Here is an 18,717-nt window from a genome sequence, read left to right as displayed (position 1 = left end):
TAACTGTCTAAACGGATTTGTAGTAACGTGTTTTCTTATAAAACGACACAGCATATCGTTTATAACATAACATACTTATATAACGTTTGGGTAGGCTTTTTCATCAAATATTGAAGACATTTGTCGACCGTCTAAAGAATCCTTGTGGGTCGCATAATGGGCTTTGCAATATCGATCTATAAGCCCATCAAAGTAATGAGATAAGTTACTTATTTAACGCCGTTATAAAGGGCGATTACGTTAATGACTAAAAAAACCTGTTACGCTGGCAAAACCTCTAGCACACGGCCCACCAGAAACTATAAATTTAGAGGCCCAAAACGTTTTGACTTGAAAAAAAAAACAAAAAAAAAAAAGGGAAGAGTCGTGAGATCAAACGTAGTAGTATTAGTAGTAGAGTTGTGAGAGAGAAGGGAAGTGTGCGGTTATGTTAACCATGACGTCATCCTCTACGATTCTCACCGGAGAAGACGGAGAAGAAGTTCACCGCACCCCCACGCATTCTCATCGACGGCGCTGGAGCACTCCGGATGAGCCGCCGGATACAGAAGAAGAGTGCAGGGAACATAGCAATCTTGACAGTAACAACGGTTTCTATCTAGGAGGAAAGATATCATTGCCGTGGGGAGCGCGTGGACCGCCGCTGCTCACTACTGACTCGTCGAGATGGCGAGGAGAAGAGAGGAGAGGAAGAAGCGTGACTAGGAAGCGAGATCTGCCACCGTATTTGACGACGCTGGATTGTAACGGACGGCCGAGATATCATCAGAGGAGAGTAAGAAGCGAAGGAAGGCTTGAGATTGCCAGCGTGGCAGTAGATTCACCGGAGATCGTTAGTGTTCGTGGAATAGAAGGACTCAGAATTGGAACAGTGAGAATTAGTCAACATAACGATGATGATGATCATAAACAACAGAATCACTGATCTTCCTCTTTGATTTTTTTTTTTTTTTTTTTACTCCAATTTTGGTGCTAATTTTCCGGGAGAAAACGAGATTGTTGTCTGATCCGTTAGAAACAGAAAAGGAATGGGTGATAAACTAATAGGCCCATGTAAATATATTTTTGCTAAAAGCCCAACATCATTCCCTTGCGTTTGTGTGTGTGTCTGTGTATGTATCCGTTTGCGTTTGGTAGACTCAGAAATCGGAATCAGAACAGTGGAGAGAGAATCAGTCAATAATTGGAAAAAGAAGAGTAAAATCTATTCATTGTAAAATCCAGGAACAAACGAAACTGTAGAAGTGTGTGATGATGATCCGTTTAAAGGGTAGCAGAAAAGAAAAGGTATGGGCTTCAAACAAATTAGTAATAACATGGACCTGAATTCGAGGCCCAAAGTCAATCCGCTTGTGACGACGTGTAAATTTATGATTTGTTTGTTACAGTTGAGACACATCGCAGAGGCTGTGAGATTATCACTTGTTCGCAGGAGCACTATTATTATTATTAATTTGTGAGAGAGTTAAAAAGCAATATTAAGAGGAGGAAGAAGCATACCATTCGGGGGGACAGAAGAGAACCTGTCATTTGCGAAAAAAACTCTATTTGGGAAGTGAGAGAGAGAGAGAGAGATGGAGCAGGAGATCGGCAAATCAGCCAAACCAAAAGCCAAGGTAAGAAGAGTCTTCTTTGATACTTTTATCTATAATAATAATAATAATAATAATAATAAGATTTGCTTTTTTTTTTTTTTAACGAGTGCGAATTCATTCTCTTCTCCTATTTTTTTTCAGTTTTTTTTTTGTTCAGTTTCTTGTTTCAATCGTCTCTAGGATTCTCAGATCTCTTACTTATTGTAGCGAGAAGTTTTATTCTAAACAAGCCCATAGGATTCTTTAGGTTATTCAATTTTCTTTCTGGGTTCACGATCTGTGAGACTATTTTTTTTGCTCCACAGTTCTTTATCGATGTTATCTTAATTGGAATTAACTTTGTTTTGGTCACCCTCCTCTTTAGACTTTGAGTGATGTGATGATGTATCGTAGCTTTTCAATTAACAAGAAGAAGCCTTAGTTCTTTTTTTTTTTTTTTTTTTTAATCTCTTATACCTTATTCTCTCTCTCTCTCACACACACACGAGTCTTGTTGTTGTTACACTGAAACTTGATTGCAGAAAGAATTTGCACAAGGGAGGTTGATTGATACCTATGCTGCACAATGCGAGAAGTGTCACAAGTGGAGGGTCATTGATAGCCAAGACGAGTATGAGGACATCAGAAGCAAAATGCTCGAAGACCCTTTCCACTGTCACAAGAAACAGGCCACTTCCTGTGAAGACCCTGCTGATATCGACTACGATACCTCTCGCACTTGGGTCATCGACAAGCCTGGTGTCCCCAAGACTCCTAAAGGTTTCAAGCGGAGCTTAGTTCTCAGGAAAGACTACTCTAAGATGGACACCTACTACATCACTCCTACAGGCAAGAAGCTCAGGAGTCGCAACGAAATTGCTGCTTTCGTTGAGGCCAATCCTGAATTCAACAACGCACCACTCGGTGACTTCAATTTCACTGTCCCTAAGGTCATGGAAGACACTCTTCCTCCTGATGCTAAGCTCGCCTCTCCTATTGGTGCTACCTCTACTGCTACTTCTAAGAAGACCATCTCCAAGCAGACTCAAGACTAATTATCATATATGTTCTGCGGCTCATCCAGTTTGTTCCATTTTTCTTTGTTTCTTCTCATCCCTATAACAAAAATGCTCTTGGAGTTTGTGTAAATTTGATTGTTCTCTTGAACTTTTATGAAAGCTGGGGATGATCTCTCGTGACTGCTTAGGAACTCGTTTTCAATCTAAAAACACTTTTTCCTCAGAAATCCACCTCGTAAGAGATTATAAGCATTATTATGTAGAAGTTACAGCCAGGGGAGTCCCCTCGTGGGCGATGTTTCGCTGACTTGCTCGTTGTCCATACTCATGGACGTGATGCATCCGGACAGACATCTTTTGTGGGACTCTGATTCGGTGTAGGAAAAACGTTTTCTGTTGCACTTTGTCTGCAAATCCCCATTAGTAACACCATCTTTTCTTATGGCCATCATTTCTGGTATGGACTTCTTGCGGGGGGGGGGGGGGCAAATAGTCATACAATGTGGATAGAGTCCTTCAAAGGGTTTGTAGAATGCCTCGTAGAAGGGATCTTGTTCCGCCCGCTTCTTGCTGCACACTTGTCTCTATTTCTATCTTCCTCATCATCTTTTCGTTGCACCTATCTTCACAGTTTGCAGAGGTGCTTACACTGTTCCACCACCAAATCTTCTATTACTCTCGACACTTTGTACTTCCCAACACCAGAATAGCCCAAATCAGTGCAATGACTACTAACTTCGCTTTTGTTGGTCCCATGCGTCTACTCATGGTTATAAGATTACATATGGGTTTATGATAAAAAATCTTTGTGTTATATAGAGGGGTTTGTGACATGCAAGAATCTGCGGGTGTTATGAGTACGTGTATGTCAAGATTTTCCTGCCATTGTACTTGTACATCATGCTTTAGCCTGTACATAGTCGTGTCCAAATCCAACTCAGAGAAGAAGAAAAAAAACGAAAAACAGAGACAATACAAGTTCCAAATTCCAATGACTTGAAATGATCATTGCATTGAATTTGCCGGTGTCTTTTTCTTCTTTGTTCTTTATTTCTTCAATTGTAATAAAATATGGAGAAATGAATCTAAGGTACAAACATCTCTAATTAGGCAAAGAATGAACTTATCACATCATGGACAATGAATAGAGGGGAATAATAATTTTGTTACATTTTCCTTATTATGATTTGATTCCCCAATCTGCTTATCAGTATGGAGAATGAAACCTGTCAATCATGGTTGGTAAAATACATACAACTATACAAGTTATTATATATATATCACTTTACGACTAAAATGCCTGCAACACCTGTGAAATAAGTTCTTATATATATCTGATAGTATGCAATAAATAATGTTTCAAAATACAAGTATACATACAAAGATGTAATTTAATTATGAGAATATGCAGGCAATAATATAAATGAATTGATGAAAATCTTAGATAGGATTCCTTAAGACATAGTAGATGATATGAATAATGAGGCGAAGAAAGAAGGGTCTGTCTGTGCAAAACAGAGAGGTCATCATGAACTTGGCTATAAGCCTTTTCGCATCTTCTCGAGTCTACTCTCAATGAAAGCATGTGATTTCCTATTTATATCATTCAAAAGCGGCTTCGGCTGTGATTTATCAGCTCCATTCTGAGATCGCCTAATGCTTTGCTCACCCGATGATATGCTCTTCTTTGGGACGTTATTACCATTAACAAGCATGATCACCCTCTCTTTCTCGGAGCCTGAGGTATTATTGATGGGATTAGCGTTGTCATCCGAGTCTTCTCGTTGCTTGAAATAAATAGTGATGTCTGATTTTGATTCGTTCTTGATCAGTTTCTTTGTCACAGAGTTGCCTTCCTTGTCACTCGCCATGAGTTTAACGACCACTAACCTGAAAAACCAGCGACAAAAGCCTCTCTTGTCATCATTTTCTTTTCCTCTCTGCATCCTCTCTTTGTTTTACATGAATGTTTAATTATGGTCATTGGTTTATATGAACAAAAATTTAGTGGGGATTATGGATTTTTGTTTCCAATCGGTTTGCTTTGATTCCACGCTTTGGAAAAATGTGATTGTCTTTGTCTTTTCTATATCAAAAGAAAACAGAATTTTTTTTATCTAGTTTCTTTCTTCTTCATACTCTTTTTATTGGTTTGCTTTTAGCTAAAAAGCAATCTGCTTTTGTGCAAGTTTTTCTTCCATTGTAGCTGGAGATTCGCTTCTTTATTGAAAGATGAAGCTCCCTTAATTATCACTGAAATTTGTTTTGGTTTGAGTGGACGAAAACTTGAAAAAGATTCTTTATACACTTAGACTTGTTGATCTATAAAAGTACTTCTCCCCATGTTTCACTTTTGTTATTGTCACGTTTCATATCGCGTGAATCACGTGTGTTGAATGATGATGCTGTTGACTACTAAATCTATTAGATATCAGAACGTACGAAAGGAAAAAAAAATAAAGTGGTTTGTCATTGAAACATATATAAGCCCCGTTCAGTTAGTCCTTTAGGTGAGAATAACTGTAGTGTTTCGAACGGCCATGGTATCATCCGAGGAGAGACCACAGAAGCTCCACACACGCGTCTCAGCCTATTGGGTCTCACCACTGTAAGTTTCTCTCGTTACCGAGGACTTAGACAAGTCCATTGACAATTGTGACACTATGTACTTTGCAGATGCATATGTAGAGACGTTATATTCCATTCTCATCTCCGTGTTGGGAGCTTTTTTTTTTTAGAATATGTAGAGACGTTATAGAACCAAGAATAGTTTGAGACAATAACAAAACAAAATAGCAACAAGAAGCAGATACTATATATATATATATATATACACTAGAATTTGAGACGTAAACTGAAGACGTGTTGGTCCTATTTATCCAGTTCCTTCAACTGGCTTAAACCGATGGTTTTCTTCTCTATAAATGTGCCTCCTCAATAGCCAGCCACTTCGCTCCTCAAAATCAATTGTTTTGGTCCTGAATTGATTTGGTTTGGTTTTGGCCGGTTCTAACCAAGAATACCTTTCTTTTGTGTGTGATCGTGACAGAGAAAGAAACTCAAGTAACATCTTTAAATCAGTTAACAAAAAAAGTCAACTGAAACCGAATCTATTTCTTTTAAAACAATCCCCTGACTAAAGATGGTAAGATCAAAGAGAAAAGACAGAGAAGTAAACAGATTCAAAGGTCAGACAAAAGACAAAAACCTATGACCTTCTTCCATCGTTTAGTCGTCTTCATCAACTTGACTTTGCAACAAGATACCCCGTTGAACTCTTCTAACATCCCCAAGATGACTACAGCCAACTCAGGGTCGTTTTTGAGCTGTGCAAGACTATTCTCAACAAAAAAAGATCAGATAGTGTACCAAGATAATCTACACCTTCAAACCAACCGAATCGGTTATAAGCTTAATCGGTACAGAGAAGAGTATATGGTAAAAGATCTTCTCACACGATCCTCTTCGTCTGACGACGACGAAAGCGGAATGAGCCAGCAGGTTCCGTGCAAGTGACCGTTCACGCACACGAAAAACTCTAACCCACCTTCCCGTGATCCCAGTCTCCGCGCTGCGCTCTTCGGTACTAGACGCGCCGCCGTCATGCTCCACACGCGCCCTCCGCAATACGGACACCTCGCCTTCTCCTCCAGCGCCGCTTGTCTTCTCACGAGACACTCCCTCGTCTTTGACCTCATAAACTCCCTAAACACCCCTCTGAAAACCCCCAAGTGCTCGTCTCCACCCACCGCGTGATGCTCGCACGGATCGCTTATGTATAAGAGATCACGGCGGCAATTCTTCGGCAGGAAGAATCTTCCGGAGGTCTTGGAGAATCTGGACTCGCAGGCGAAGTGACCCGGCGACGGTTGACTCAGATTGAAATACCGAGTCGACTCGCCACCGCCGCAGAAGAACATGAGCTTGGCTAACGCGTGCCATCCGCCGTCGATTCGCCAGCTGGGATCTGCGCCGGACAATGCCGCCACCATCCCCGGAGCACGGTTCACGCAGAGCCGCCGCCATAGAATTCGTCTGGCGATCGCGCAAAACCTGCGGCTGAGTGAGGCGACCGCACATAGCGTGTGGATGTCCCAGCTGATGGACTCGAAGACGAGAACCAAGACTCGCTCGTTCTCTATACCTGACTCACCCGAGCTGGGCAATCGACTCGGTTGGTTTGATCTCGACCGTCTATTGGTGTTCATCTGGACGACGGAGAATCTAGCCTCTAGAAGAAGCATTGAGTGTTTTTTCGCGGTCTACCACGTGCGTCGTGATCTCTCTCACTTATTTATATCCGCTGGCCCGGTGCTCCAGAATGACACACGTGGCTTTGCGCCAGAATAAGATGTCCATGGCGCTCCCAGCCACTAAATTCGTGTCGAAATCCGATTGGTTAGTGGGACGCGTGTCCATTGGTGATTGCGTATACATCGCAACAGAGAATCAATATATAAAAACTAACTCTCGGTTTTTGTGTCAAACGTTAAAAAAAAAATAAGAAACGAAGGGGCTACGTGTCGAGACGCATACGAGAATCCGAAACGTTCTTTTCTGAAACCAAAAGAAGGACAAAAAATATCTTACAAGAACACATGTCTTCAGACTGCAGTTTATTTGTTGTTGAGAAACGTGGCAGTTCTCCGAAGTAATCTTCTAAACTAAGAAGAGACACAATCTGAATCACACAAACAAAGCAGTCGCATGAAAGCAAGAGCCCCCCAAGGATCCCTTCCATCAGCAAGACTTTTTTAGTTTGCTTGAAAATGGTCAAAGTCGTGGTCGAGTTTTCCATATCGTTCCTTTTTTTTTCCAGGGAAATTAAATTAGTACGCGAGAGCTTCTCTATATTTCGATTAATGGGCTACAAGTGGGCCTTATGAAGCCTATATGTTTCTCTTCCACGAATTGAATGGGCTTATAAGAGTGGTTGGATCACGTGGATTGGATTTTTTTGTTGTTGTTGTATACTCTCTGGTAGACATCCAAACCAGCCAGATTCGCGGTTTTAACTTTTCAAGTCTTTTTTTTTTTTTTTTATCTCTAGAGAGGATACTGAGCAGTGAAGTATATCCCAACAGGTTGATCTTGTTTTTGATGCGGTGGAAGAAGCTGAGGATCGAAATCAAACTTCACATTGGAAACCACCTCCGCCAGGCTGGTTAAAGTGTAACCTCGGAATCTCTAGAGGTCAAAGGAACATGATATCAGGTGCTGCATGGGTTTTGAGAGATGAGTTTGGTCGGGTGCTTATTCATAGTAGAAAAGCTCACATGGGATTTTTGGTTAAAGATGAAGCAGATATGCACGGTTTCCTTTGGTCGGTTCAAAGCATGATAAGTCACAAGGTTACGAAAATCATTTTTGCTTTTGAATCAGATGCGCTTGTTGGGGTGATCTTAAGACCTAAAGCATGGCCCTCTTTTGCTCATCAACAAGCAGAAATGTTGCTGCAACTAGCTACAATTCAAGATTGGAGAGTACAGCTAGAGAAACCATCTGAAAACAGAAGAGCTTCTCTCATTGCTCAAAGTGTTCCAGATTATGCCTTGTTGCAATCTTATGTAGCTACTGGTTTTCCATTATGGTTACATGAACTCTTTGAACATGAGAGACTCTCTTCCTCTTTTTAATACTTGGTTTCTATCTCCCTTTTGGCTAAAATGTTTAGAGCCTATTTTTAGGAGAGATAAGTTGATTATGTGTAATCACTTTCCCTTAGTAACGTTTGATTAGACTACAAAGTTGCTTCTTGTAATCCTTTCATATATGAATGGAAAACCCAGATGACAAAAAAAAAAAACGGAACTTTTGTGAAAAAAAGGAAATAAAGTTAACCTACGCGTGTATGGCGCACGTTAGACAACGCCTGTGGAAAACTTGCAAACCCTACACCGACCGAACGATTAACAAAAACATAATAATTTTTTTACTCGTGCCAATCAAACCAGCTTCTTCTTTCTTTTTTTTTGTTTGTTGATGGGGTGATTATTTCGTGTGTGAATGTTTCTCTTCCACAAAAGCGATATAATCCCAATCAATCTTCTCATCTCTCTCTCTCTCTTTCTCTTTCGCTCGTCTCAATTAGGGTTTACGAGACCCAATTTGTTTTCCCCCTAATCTTGCGTTGCGTACATCCGTATCGATTGGGTTGGGGATTTTTTCAATGCCTGCGAATCCTCGAGCGGAATCTGTCACCGAGAAGAACCCTCCTAGGCACTGCCGAGCTGCTAATTTTCGCCTGAGATTGTGGCTTAACTCCGAGAGTTAGAGAGAATCCGAGGAACCTCTCTCCTTTTTTTTTTTTTTTAGTTTTCTTTCTAATTTGATATTAGTTGGTTTTTCTGAAATCCGATGGCTCCGAGCCGAAAGAGAGGCGGTGGTAAGGCTACAGCCGCTGCATCCGCTCGCCGGGAGTGGAAGGTTGGCGATCTCGTGCTTGCCAAAGTCAAAGGTTTTCCTGCTTGGCCTGCCGCGGTATGTGCATCTCTCTGCCCTTTGCGTTTTCTCTTCTTTCTTCTTTGTTTGTATGTTGGTTCTGCTAGAATTAATTGCTCATTAGTTTCATCATATGGCGGTAGAAATCGCTGTTAATTTAGGGTTTGCAAGTTGCATGTCTCGCCCTTTTCTCCCGTGAAAGACCTTTTCTAGGTTGATGTTTATGTCAGATTTTAGCGATTGCCTAAGGGATATGGATATTTTTGAGGGAGGTTGGCTAGTTTTTTTAGCAGATTCAGGAACCCCCCGTTTTCAATTATCGTACTTGTTAGTAGATGCCACCCATTTCTTACTCTCTGTTATAAAATTTTACATCTTCTTCAGCTCTTGTTAATTGTTATATGATTTGATTCTTGCGAGTGTTAAATCCCATTTGCCACTTTCCAGTCATGTTCTACTTGTTTTTGGGATCACTGCTTCGTCTGCTTATTTGTGGAATTAATTTCAGGTTAGCGAACCGGAAAAATGGGGATACTCAGCCGACTGGAAGAAAGTATTGGTTCACTTTTTTGGCACACAACAGATGTAAGTTTTCAGGCCTTTACTATCACCCTCGTATATGTTGTTTGGCAAATGCTAGCATTTTCAGTCCGAGTTCCCATTGTCGTCCTACATTTAATTTTTCGTCTCCACTTGACTAGTTTAATTTATTTTGTTGTAACTCTCATTTGAGGTGATGAACTTTGGTTTTTGTCTCACTAGAATATGATGTAGAAGCTCGTACCATGGTTATGGCTATAAATTTTTAACTTGTTCGGCGGGGATGACAAATTTGATGTGATGAATGTTCTCTATCAGACACCACTTAACTCTAATTTTACTTGGTTTACAATCAGAATCATTCCTGGTGTGGACTTCTGGGTTCACTTGAGTGAATGATACTTGATTGGATGGATTTTCTAGTTTCCAGATTGTTGGCAACAGTCCTTGTTTTTCATATTTTTAGCAATTTTTGGTTGAGTTTCACATCTATCGGATGATGACTTTTTTTTTTTTTTTTTTTTTTTTTTTTTTTTTTTTTTTTAAATCATTTGCCCTGCTTAAAGCCTTTTTGTTTAGTTTGTGTGATGAATTCTCTGAAAAGTGAAAACTGTTTGATCATTTACTTTGCAGATTAGCATCAACATTTAGTGAATGTTCTTTTTGTTGCATCTTCCATTCCCACGGTTAAGTGCATACTAATTATTATGAAGAAAGCATTTTAGCACAGCTGCCTGTTTTTCAAATATAATTGATTAAGTGAACCAATCCAAGGTTGTAAACTGTGCCTATTTTCTCTTCCTTCTAGATCAGTTAAATGTTATTTATGCCAGCGTATGCAGTTAGTAATACTTTTTGGTGTATGCGCAGAGCTTTCTGCAACCCTGCTGATGTTGAATCATTTACTGAGGAGAAGAAGCAATCGCTTTTGACAAAACGGCATGCCAAAGGTTCCGATTTTGTCCGTGCCGTAAAGGAGATCACAGAGAGTTTTGAGAAGCTGAAGCATCAAGACCAAGCTAGCGATCCTAAATCTGCTGAAGAATCAACCGTTGGAAGTTCTGAGAACACTGTACAGCTGCCTCAGACCTGTGAAAACCCAATTGATAAGTCAAATTCTAGTCATGATAGAGATGAATTGGCTATTCTCAGTGAAGATGCTTCAGCTGCTGAACAAATGCTAGCCCTGCGTCATAACACTCTAGCCCATAATGGAACCTGTGATAGTGCAGCAGCTAAAGATTTATGTGAGATAGCTACATATTCTTCAAGGCGAAGAAATGAAAGGGTGCGGGCTCCGCAGAATATAACATTACCCGTTCAGCACTCTAAAATCTCATCAAGGTTGGAAGTGGACAGACTAGAAAGGTCCATGCTTCAATGCAGTGATGGTGGCCAGAGTGTCGATGCTATTGATGACAGAGCTATAAGAAGGAGAAAGAGGATCCGAAGGTCAGGTCATTCTGAATCAGATGATGTGGTTTCATCAGCTCTAAATTTACACGGATCTGATGAGGAGAACACATCTGAAATTGCTACAGTTGAATCTGACAATAATAGTAGAAATGAAGGCAGTGGTGTGGATTCTGGTTCCAAAGTCGATCTTTCTGATGCTGTTGGTGAGGGTTGTAACGGAGGTCATGAGCTCAACCAAGGGCTTGATTTCCAAATTAGCACCATCGTTAAGAGGAAGAAGAGGAAGCCCACCAGAAAACGTGAAACTAGTGACGTTATTGACCCTCCTGCTAAAGTTGAAGCAGAAGGTCTTGGGGCCAATGCTTGTGATAGCAGCCAAAGATCTCAAAATTCCCATGAAAGGCTGGTTGAGAGGCCTTGTGAAGATAATGGTGATGAACATTTGCCTCTGGTAAAGCGAGCCAGAGTCCGAATGAGTAGAGCTTTTTATGCTGATGAAAAGGTCAATGCCTCTTCAAAGTTTGAAGAGAGATCATCAAACAACACTTTAGTAAGTGCAGCCATGCAGACAAACCCTTCGGTGAATCATGAAAATGATGTTGTTTCTGGTCATGATACTTCTGCATCCGAAGAATTTAACAGCGTTGAGTTGTCTGCTAAGCTCCCAGGTGTTATGGTTGATGTAGTGCCTTCTCATATAGAGAAACCTTCTGACATATTGTCTCCGTCTAGGGTTGGTGTTTTGACTGTAGGATATAGAAAAACTGATGTGAAGTTCCATGAGAACGAGTTTACCATGACACTAGATGATGAAGTAACTCGAGCACATTCTAATCAACTTAACAGTTTGGCAGAAGGAAAAGGTCATGTTGCTGATGTAGTTCAGGGATGTTATGAGGAATTACAAACCGGGAACTGTCTAAATAGTGAGATCGATCCTATTGACTTGCAATGCTTACGTCAAAGTGAGAAGCACGAAACCCCTTTGAATCGTGATATCGTTGACTCATCTGCAACTGAGTCGCCTGGTCTGTGCTCGAGTTTAGGTATGACAACAAAAGGGGCACCTGCTCAATCTCCCCACCAACATCAAAGCCAGGAGTGTGATTCTCTTGACCATACATTGGTCATTGTTGGAGATTCTCTTAATGATAAATGTGAGAAAATTGATTACTGTATAACCCAAGTTGTTAAGTCCCAAGCTGTAGAACCTCCTCCATTGTTCTGTTCAGTGGTCAATAATCAGGAGGCGGAAAATACTCAGGAGACTGAAAACACTCTATTGAAGGAAAACCCAGGAAGTCCGGATAAAGACCTCGATAGTGAGAAACAAGCTCACGCAATACAGAATCCAGCTCTCTCTGCTACTGAAAGTGAAATGATTGTTGAAGAAGTGGAACGTCAGTATGAAACTGTGTATAGTCACTGTGACGAGGCTTTGGAAAACAGAGAGCTGGAAAGGAGGTGAGTCTACTGATTTTTTCTCTACTCCTATGCTAACGTCTGATACGATGTTGTTTCTCTTATTGCTTTTCCTCATTAGAATAACTTTTGAAATTACTATCAGGTGTTCAATTTCTAAACACATTTGAATATTTTATGTATGGAGTCCTCATAGTTTGATTGATGTAGAATGACTAGGAATCTAACTATTTTAAAATTTGACATAAGTATCTATTTCTTTCTTTGCACAAAAAAGGAAAGAATCTATTTCCTTATAATTCCTTTCTTTCTTTGTACTTTGCATTTCCCTTTTAAAGATTCCCAGTTCCACTTCTTATTTAATTTCCTCTTGCATTAAATCTATCTTGAGGATAGGCATATTGAGTTTAAGCAAACATCAATTAGATTAAGTTTCTTTAGACGCTATATTGATCTAGTTTTTCAGTTCACAGAACTGGTTGACTAACAATATGGTATGTTTGTGCGCATTGGCAGTTGTGAGGTTGATGAGCAGAAGGAGAAGATGCAAAACACCAATTCTACGTCAGTATCTGAGAACCTTTCACGTGAAAGATTGAGTTCATCTCCTGCTAATGTTGCAGATTCTTCTGCAAGGGGCATTCCGCATTGCAACTCAGCTTGTCGTGCAGAAAGTGCAAGTGCTATGGAGGACAACTCTGATCATAGGACCAATGCTCAGTTTGGTGAGAAGAAATCATCGAATGATGACACTGTCAAAGAAGAAACCAAAGTTGAAACAGGTGCAACTCAGGTGAAGAAAGTTATTAATTCTGATGTGCAATGCACTATTGATTCCTTTGAGACCGCACTTGGCTCATTGGTGAGGACAAAGGATACCATTGGCCGAGCAACTCGCTTGGCTATGGAATTGGCGAAATTTGGTGTTTCGACAAAGGTATGTGACGTTCTCCCTACTTGTGCTCTTCTCTTATCTGTTTTTTGATGCCGCATGTTATGTAGAAGTGGAATTCAATTGAAGACAACTTTCTTCATATAGATTGTTAAATATAGTACCTGGATCTGTCCCTTAGTAAAAACCTATTTGCATTATCCAGATAGTTAATTGCTTCAATCAAACTGAGACCATATCAATCTAACCAATTCTATGTATTACAACGAATTAGAGAAACCCCTTATGTATATTGTTGTGTGCTGATTTTAGGATGCTGTAGGCCTCCAGCCACTCTTGCCAAGCATAGGACTAAGGAAACCTTATTATCGTACCTACCTTTTTAGTGAGAAAAGGAACTTGTTTGCACTGTCTTTTCGTGCGATTTATAAAACACTATATTTGCAGACTTTTGCCTTATGTTGTTAATGAGGCACTAAGAATCTCTATGTCTTGAATTAGGCAATGGAAATTCTGGCTCATACTTTGGAAAGCGAGTCAAATTTACAAAGGAGGGTGGACTTATTTTTCCTTGTGGATTCTATTGCTCAGTGCTCCAAAGGTCTGAATGGTGAGTAACGTATGTAATGTTTTTGCTTAGTTGAATCATTGAGGTTCGCACTTCTCACTGGTGAGTTAACTTTGTGAATACTACCTTTCTATTCAGGTGATGCTGGTGGTGTTTATCTTTCATCCATTCAAGCTATGCTGCCTCGCCTATTGGCTGCTGCTGTCCCAGCTGGAGCTACCACACAAGAAAACCGGAAGTTGTGCTTGAAGGTATGCTATAATTTTACTTAGATCTTCTTTTTGGTATATTAAATCTCACCCTTTCTGCCCCTATATAGGTTTTGAGAGTTTGGCTCGAAAGACGGATCCTTCCTGAATCTATAGTTCGTCACCATATAAGAGAACTTGATTCACTTAATAACGTTCCTGTGTGCCTCTATTCTCGGCGCTCCGCTCGAACAGAAAGGGCGCTAGATGACCCTGTTAGAGATATGGAGGGTATGCTGGTGGATGAATATGGAAGGTGAGAGTTGAGTCTATTCAGTCTTAGGATCTTGATCTCTTTATCTCTAGGGTCATAATTTATCTTTGTGTTTCAGTAATTCAACTCTCCAGCTTCATGGATTCTGTATGCCTGCAATGCTTAAGGATGAAGACGAAGGAAGTGACTCGGATGGGGGCGATTTCGAGTCTGTCACCCCTGAACATGAGTCCAGAAGCCTTGAAGAACATGTTACACCCTCCATTACTGAAAGGCATACCCGTATACTGGAAGATGTTGACGGCGAGCTTGAAATGGAAGACGTGGCTCCACTTTGGGAAACTGAAGCTGATAATACAGAGTCTGGAAATTGCCAGCCTGCGTCGGGCACTTCACATCAGAATGTTACCTCGCCATCTAAACCAGCTCCTCCTTTGCAGAATGCTCAGTGTGCAATGTCTGATTCCTACTCAAATGGCTTTGACTGCCGCAGAAATCCCAGCATGCATGTGGGTCCTTTTTCATCTTTTAGAATCTTTTGCGGTAAACATATCCATGATTGAGACATGATTTACCAATTTCATTTCTGGTAAATATCCCAGGGAAACTATCAGGCCGGTCCTCCAAGGATGAATCCACCAATGCATTACGGAAGTCCTGAATCATCTTATAGTTCCCGCTCTTTGTCACGTGGGGAGGGTTCTAACTTCCAGCATAGGCCTTATCCATCTTCTCATCCCCCACCTCCACCATCACATCATTACTCATATATGGAGCCAGATCACCATATAAAGTCGCGGAGAGAAGGTCCATCATACCCTCACAGATCTCATTACACACCGGAATTTGACGAAAGGAATTACCATGATAGCCATGAGAGAATGAGGCCTGCACCTTGTGAGGATCGAGACAATTGGAGATATCATCCGCCCTCTTCCCATGGTGGACTCCTTTTACCTTCTTTTTTTTTTTTGTTATGATGCATGCATAAGCAAATATGAACATATATCAGCGCACACAAGCCCTTGCTCATGCATGCTAATAGGCGTGGATGGTTTTTCATATTGCAGGCCCACGATATCAGGACAGATACAAAGGCCCTTATCAGTCAACCTCATACAGTGGCCATCACCGTGACTCTGGAAGGTTTCAGAACAATAGGTGGAGCCATTCTCCGCGTGCATATAACAATAGACATTCTTTTCACTACAAGCCGCATTCGGAAGGTCCAGTTCCAGTAGGAATGAGAGGTAATATGGAAACTCATGTTTGTTCAGTGGACTAATTCTTTACTCTCCCACAAACTGAATCAGCCATTTCGGAAACTGGAATAATGTCCTAGGTCTAGGAATCTGATCCTTGTTAGTTCTTGTCCTAGAGTAAACAAATCATTTCCTATGGCTGGCTCTTAACTTGAATATAAAAAAAAGAAGATAATAAAGTTAAGAGTGTGTTTGTGAGTTTGCAGATCCAGGCACGTGGCATCAAAGGTGAATATGGAGAATACAGAAACCGCTGTGTGCTCCAAGTCATGGAAGAGATAGAGAGCAACAAATTTAGGTGTGGGTGGAAATACTTGGCCTGTTGGCCACACTTGGAGAGAGAAGATGTTAATATACAAAAACCAGTAGTGTCCATATGTGACCAAAACAGCATGAGGAATCCAAAAAAAAAAACAGTCGTGAAAAAGATGGTAAAAGCCATTTGTTGTAGAGATTTGAGAAAGAAAAAAAGAAGAGTTAGTAAGTACCCTGACACTGATTTAGGCATTTAATTTTGTAAACATAACTTTTTTTTTTAGTGGGTAATAACATTAGTATGCGTTTATGAGGGATATATCTCCAGAGATTTCCCTCTACAGAGAGACAAACGTAAAGTGATTGATAAATAAATTATGTTGGTTAAAAAGTGTAATGAGGAGTGCTAACTAAAATCAAGACAGGTTCCTTAAGTAAATAAAATAGCAAACGGTTGGATACAGGAAGAAAAAGGAAAACAAAATAAAAAAAATGAAGAGGTGTGTATGCTGTGTGATTGGTTGTAACGCATTAACAGCTAATGGTGATTAGGAAGATTTAAAAAAAAAAATTGAATGATTCTTCCCTCCCTTGGTGTGCAAGATAGAGATAGATGGGTGCTTCTATATCATCATCAGTTTCCGAGAAATCCATCCATCAGTTCACCGTCAAGGTTTTTATTTATGAATCCTTTCTTTTTATCCAATCGAGAGAAGATGTATCGTTTCTTGATTTTTGTTGGTCGGAAATTAGGATAGCTCCGGCAAGGATGCGGACCTAAGCGTTTATCAAGGGAAAGTGCTTCTCGTCGTCAATGTGGCTTCTAAATGGTTCGTCTGGGAGATCCCATCCGATGAGATTTTGTTGCTGTTCTGTCTTTTTCTTTTTCTTTCTGTTTTAATATTTTGTTTACATGGGAACAGCGGATTCACCGAATCCAATTACACCCAGCTCACGGAACTTTACCAGAAATATAAAGATCAAGGTAGGTTCACAGTCGTTTTTTGTCTCCTTGGTTACCTTGTTTCATCGGTTACATACATCATCATAGATTCTTTTTTCATTGAAAAGAAGAAAAAAAATTGGATATATATATATATTGAATGGTGGTGGCAGGGTTAGTGGTCTTGGCGTTTCCATGCAACCAGTTTCTATACCAAGAGCCAGGCTCCAGCCAAGAGGCTCATCAATTTGCTTGTACTCGGTTTAAGGCCGAATATCCCGTTTTCCAAAAGGTTCTTATTGTTATTATACATACTGACTGTAGCAACTCCTTTTTGTGATTAAAGCAGTCTTAATAACGCAAGACAGTAATTTTTTCCTTCATCTGTAATAAATACTCTTCTTATACATGGTAATTTGCAACCGTTTTTATGTAGGTGCGTGTTAATGGACAGAACGCAGCACCGGTCTACAAATTTCTCAAATCAAAGAAACCTTCTTTTATGGGAACTAGGATCAAATGGAACTTCACCAAGTTCTTGGTCTCCAAAGATGGTCAAGTCATTGATCGTTATGGCCCAACTGTTTCACCTCTCTCCATCCAGGTCTCTACACCCCTTATAATAATAATATATCAATCAATCCCTTTTTACCACCGCCTAATTACTTCATATTTTCTTTTCTGCAAATTAAAAACAGAATGACATCGAGAAAGCCCTCGCGCAATAATTATGAGAGCACATTAAGAAGACTTTTGGACTGCTTTGGAACAACTTATCTCTCTTATTCATATCTTAATTATGTATAACTAACTATGTAGTCATTTCTTATTGTGAAATTTGATCAAAGATATCTCCCAGAGTCCCAGTTTACGAATATATATATAGAAACAACAAGATTACACGAAACTGTCTAAGACTATTCATCAACCAGCAAGTTTACAAAACACTAATTAACTTCACTCAAAAGCACGTCAATAGCAGAAGTGTATAATATACCAATACCTGTTTATTAACAATTGTATAAGAACTTTTAAAAGACATTTTTTTAGTCTAGAAGTCTGATAGATCTCGTCATTTACTTTATATGGTACAGACTACAGTAATACGATATTACTAAAATATGTCTCATGTGTTAAGTGAGAACTTTTTGCATCGGTAATGCATCAATTATAATTGGCGTATCATTCACACGTGCTCTGTTTGTGAACGACGATAGAGAGAGAGAGAGAGAGAGAGAGAGATGTGGCAGACAATTAAAGAAAGAGAGGGTACGATATTAGAAAAAGGTGTACGTGAAGGAGCGCTTGACCACTCTTTGATGCATTCATCATCATCCTTCTTTACTTGTCAAATCATTTTCTTTTGCTTTTGTTTAGATCAGTCAACAACATATAGATCATTCACATTAATCATTTTGATGGGTTTATTTTGTGAACAATCGACCTACCTAGCTATTCCACAAATTAATAATTAGACATCGCAACTAATGAAATGTCGACTCAACAATTTTCTTTCCCTTTATTTTATCTGCGAAAACATTAATGCATTTTTGGGATTTGTAGCATCTTAATTTATCTAATCGAGGTTATTTTATACTACTAGCCATTTTATTTTTTAGTTGAAACATAGTGAGAAATTTGGGACGGTGAAGGTAAGGGTTACTCTACAATGAAACTACAAACTTTTCTTCTTTAACAACATAGTGAATAAGTTTATGTAGTATAAACCCTTTTTATAGTATCATTCACTGTTTACCTCGAGTCAATTGGTAAGCTTATATAGTGAAGGTAATTAAACGAGTGATGTGGTGGGTTGAAGTTTCATACTAAACATCCATAACTAATAAGGTGATTAATTAAATTAATCACAACTCGTAAGTCGTAAGTTTAATCATCATCACATTCCCAACCAACAGAGCAAAA

At 39.8% G+C, this 18,717-nt stretch overlaps 6 protein-coding genes and 2 pseudogenes across 7 annotated transcripts; 5 read left to right on the top strand and 3 right to left on the bottom strand.

The window, feature by feature from the left end:
* The first annotated feature begins 287 nt into the window (after positions 1–287).
* LOC104699579 (uncharacterized) lies at positions 288–1,094 on the top strand. Its single transcript, XM_010414906.3, has one exon. The coding sequence runs from the start codon at positions 428–430 to the stop codon at positions 923–925; it is 498 nt and encodes a 165-aa protein (XP_010413208.2). The 5' UTR covers positions 288–427; the 3' UTR covers positions 926–1,094.
* Positions 1,095–1,388: 294 nt separating this feature from the next.
* LOC104699578 (methyl-CpG-binding domain-containing protein 4) lies at positions 1,389–2,820 on the top strand. The gene is made up of 2 exons (XM_010414905.3): positions 1,389–1,616; positions 2,117–2,820. Exons 1-2 carry the CDS (start codon positions 1,575–1,577, stop codon positions 2,627–2,629), a joined length of 555 nt encoding a protein of 184 aa, XP_010413207.1. The 5' UTR covers positions 1,389–1,574; the 3' UTR covers positions 2,630–2,820.
* Positions 2,821–2,859: 39 nt separating this feature from the next.
* Positions 2,860–3,492, bottom strand: LOC147940680 (uncharacterized; annotated as a pseudogene).
* Positions 3,493–3,903: 411 nt separating this feature from the next.
* LOC104699577 (uncharacterized) lies at positions 3,904–4,700 on the bottom strand. The gene has a single exon (XM_010414904.3). It carries the CDS (start codon positions 4,537–4,539, stop codon positions 4,132–4,134), a length of 408 nt encoding a protein of 135 aa, XP_010413206.1. The 5' UTR covers positions 4,540–4,700; the 3' UTR covers positions 3,904–4,131.
* Positions 4,701–5,664: 964 nt separating this feature from the next.
* On the bottom strand, positions 5,665–7,528 carry LOC104699576 (EID1-like F-box protein 3 pseudogene; annotated as a pseudogene). Its single transcript, XR_015561606.1, has one exon. The product of XR_015561606.1 is annotated as an EID1-like F-box protein 3 pseudogene (transcript).
* On the top strand, positions 6,951–8,229 carry LOC104699575 (uncharacterized). The gene is made up of 2 exons (XM_087457257.1): positions 6,951–7,022; positions 7,678–8,229. Exons 1-2 carry the CDS (start codon positions 6,951–6,953, stop codon positions 8,227–8,229), a joined length of 624 nt encoding a protein of 207 aa, XP_087313383.1.
* Positions 8,230–8,330: 101 nt separating this feature from the next.
* LOC104699574 (protein HUA2-LIKE 3) lies at positions 8,331–16,242 on the top strand. Its single transcript, XM_010414901.3, has 11 exons — positions 8,331–9,073; positions 9,543–9,619; positions 10,445–12,454; positions 12,929–13,349; positions 13,806–13,914; positions 14,011–14,123; positions 14,192–14,376; positions 14,453–14,843; positions 14,937–15,276; positions 15,405–15,584; positions 15,803–16,242. The coding sequence occupies exons 1-11, from the start codon at positions 8,951–8,953 to the stop codon at positions 15,826–15,828; spliced, it is 3,975 nt and encodes a 1,324-aa protein (XP_010413203.2). The 5' UTR covers positions 8,331–8,950; the 3' UTR covers positions 15,829–16,242.
* Positions 16,243–16,276: 34 nt separating this feature from the next.
* On the top strand, positions 16,277–17,652 carry LOC104699573 (putative glutathione peroxidase 5). Its single transcript, XM_010414898.3, has 6 exons — positions 16,277–16,524; positions 16,605–16,681; positions 16,775–16,836; positions 16,968–17,086; positions 17,231–17,398; positions 17,493–17,652. Exons 1-6 carry the CDS (start codon positions 16,465–16,467, stop codon positions 17,520–17,522), a joined length of 516 nt encoding a protein of 171 aa, XP_010413200.1. The 5' UTR covers positions 16,277–16,464; the 3' UTR covers positions 17,523–17,652.
* The last annotated feature ends 1,065 nt before the right edge of the window (positions 17,653–18,717 follow it).

Source organism: Camelina sativa, chromosome 7 (assembly GCF_030686135.1).
Source record: "Camelina sativa cultivar CO46 ecotype springtype chromosome 7, ASM3068613v1".
Taxonomy (NCBI): domain Eukaryota; kingdom Viridiplantae; phylum Streptophyta; class Magnoliopsida; order Brassicales; family Brassicaceae; genus Camelina; species Camelina sativa.
Note: the sequence above shows the minus strand (reverse complement) of the source record. Positions and strands in the feature narration are given on the sequence as shown.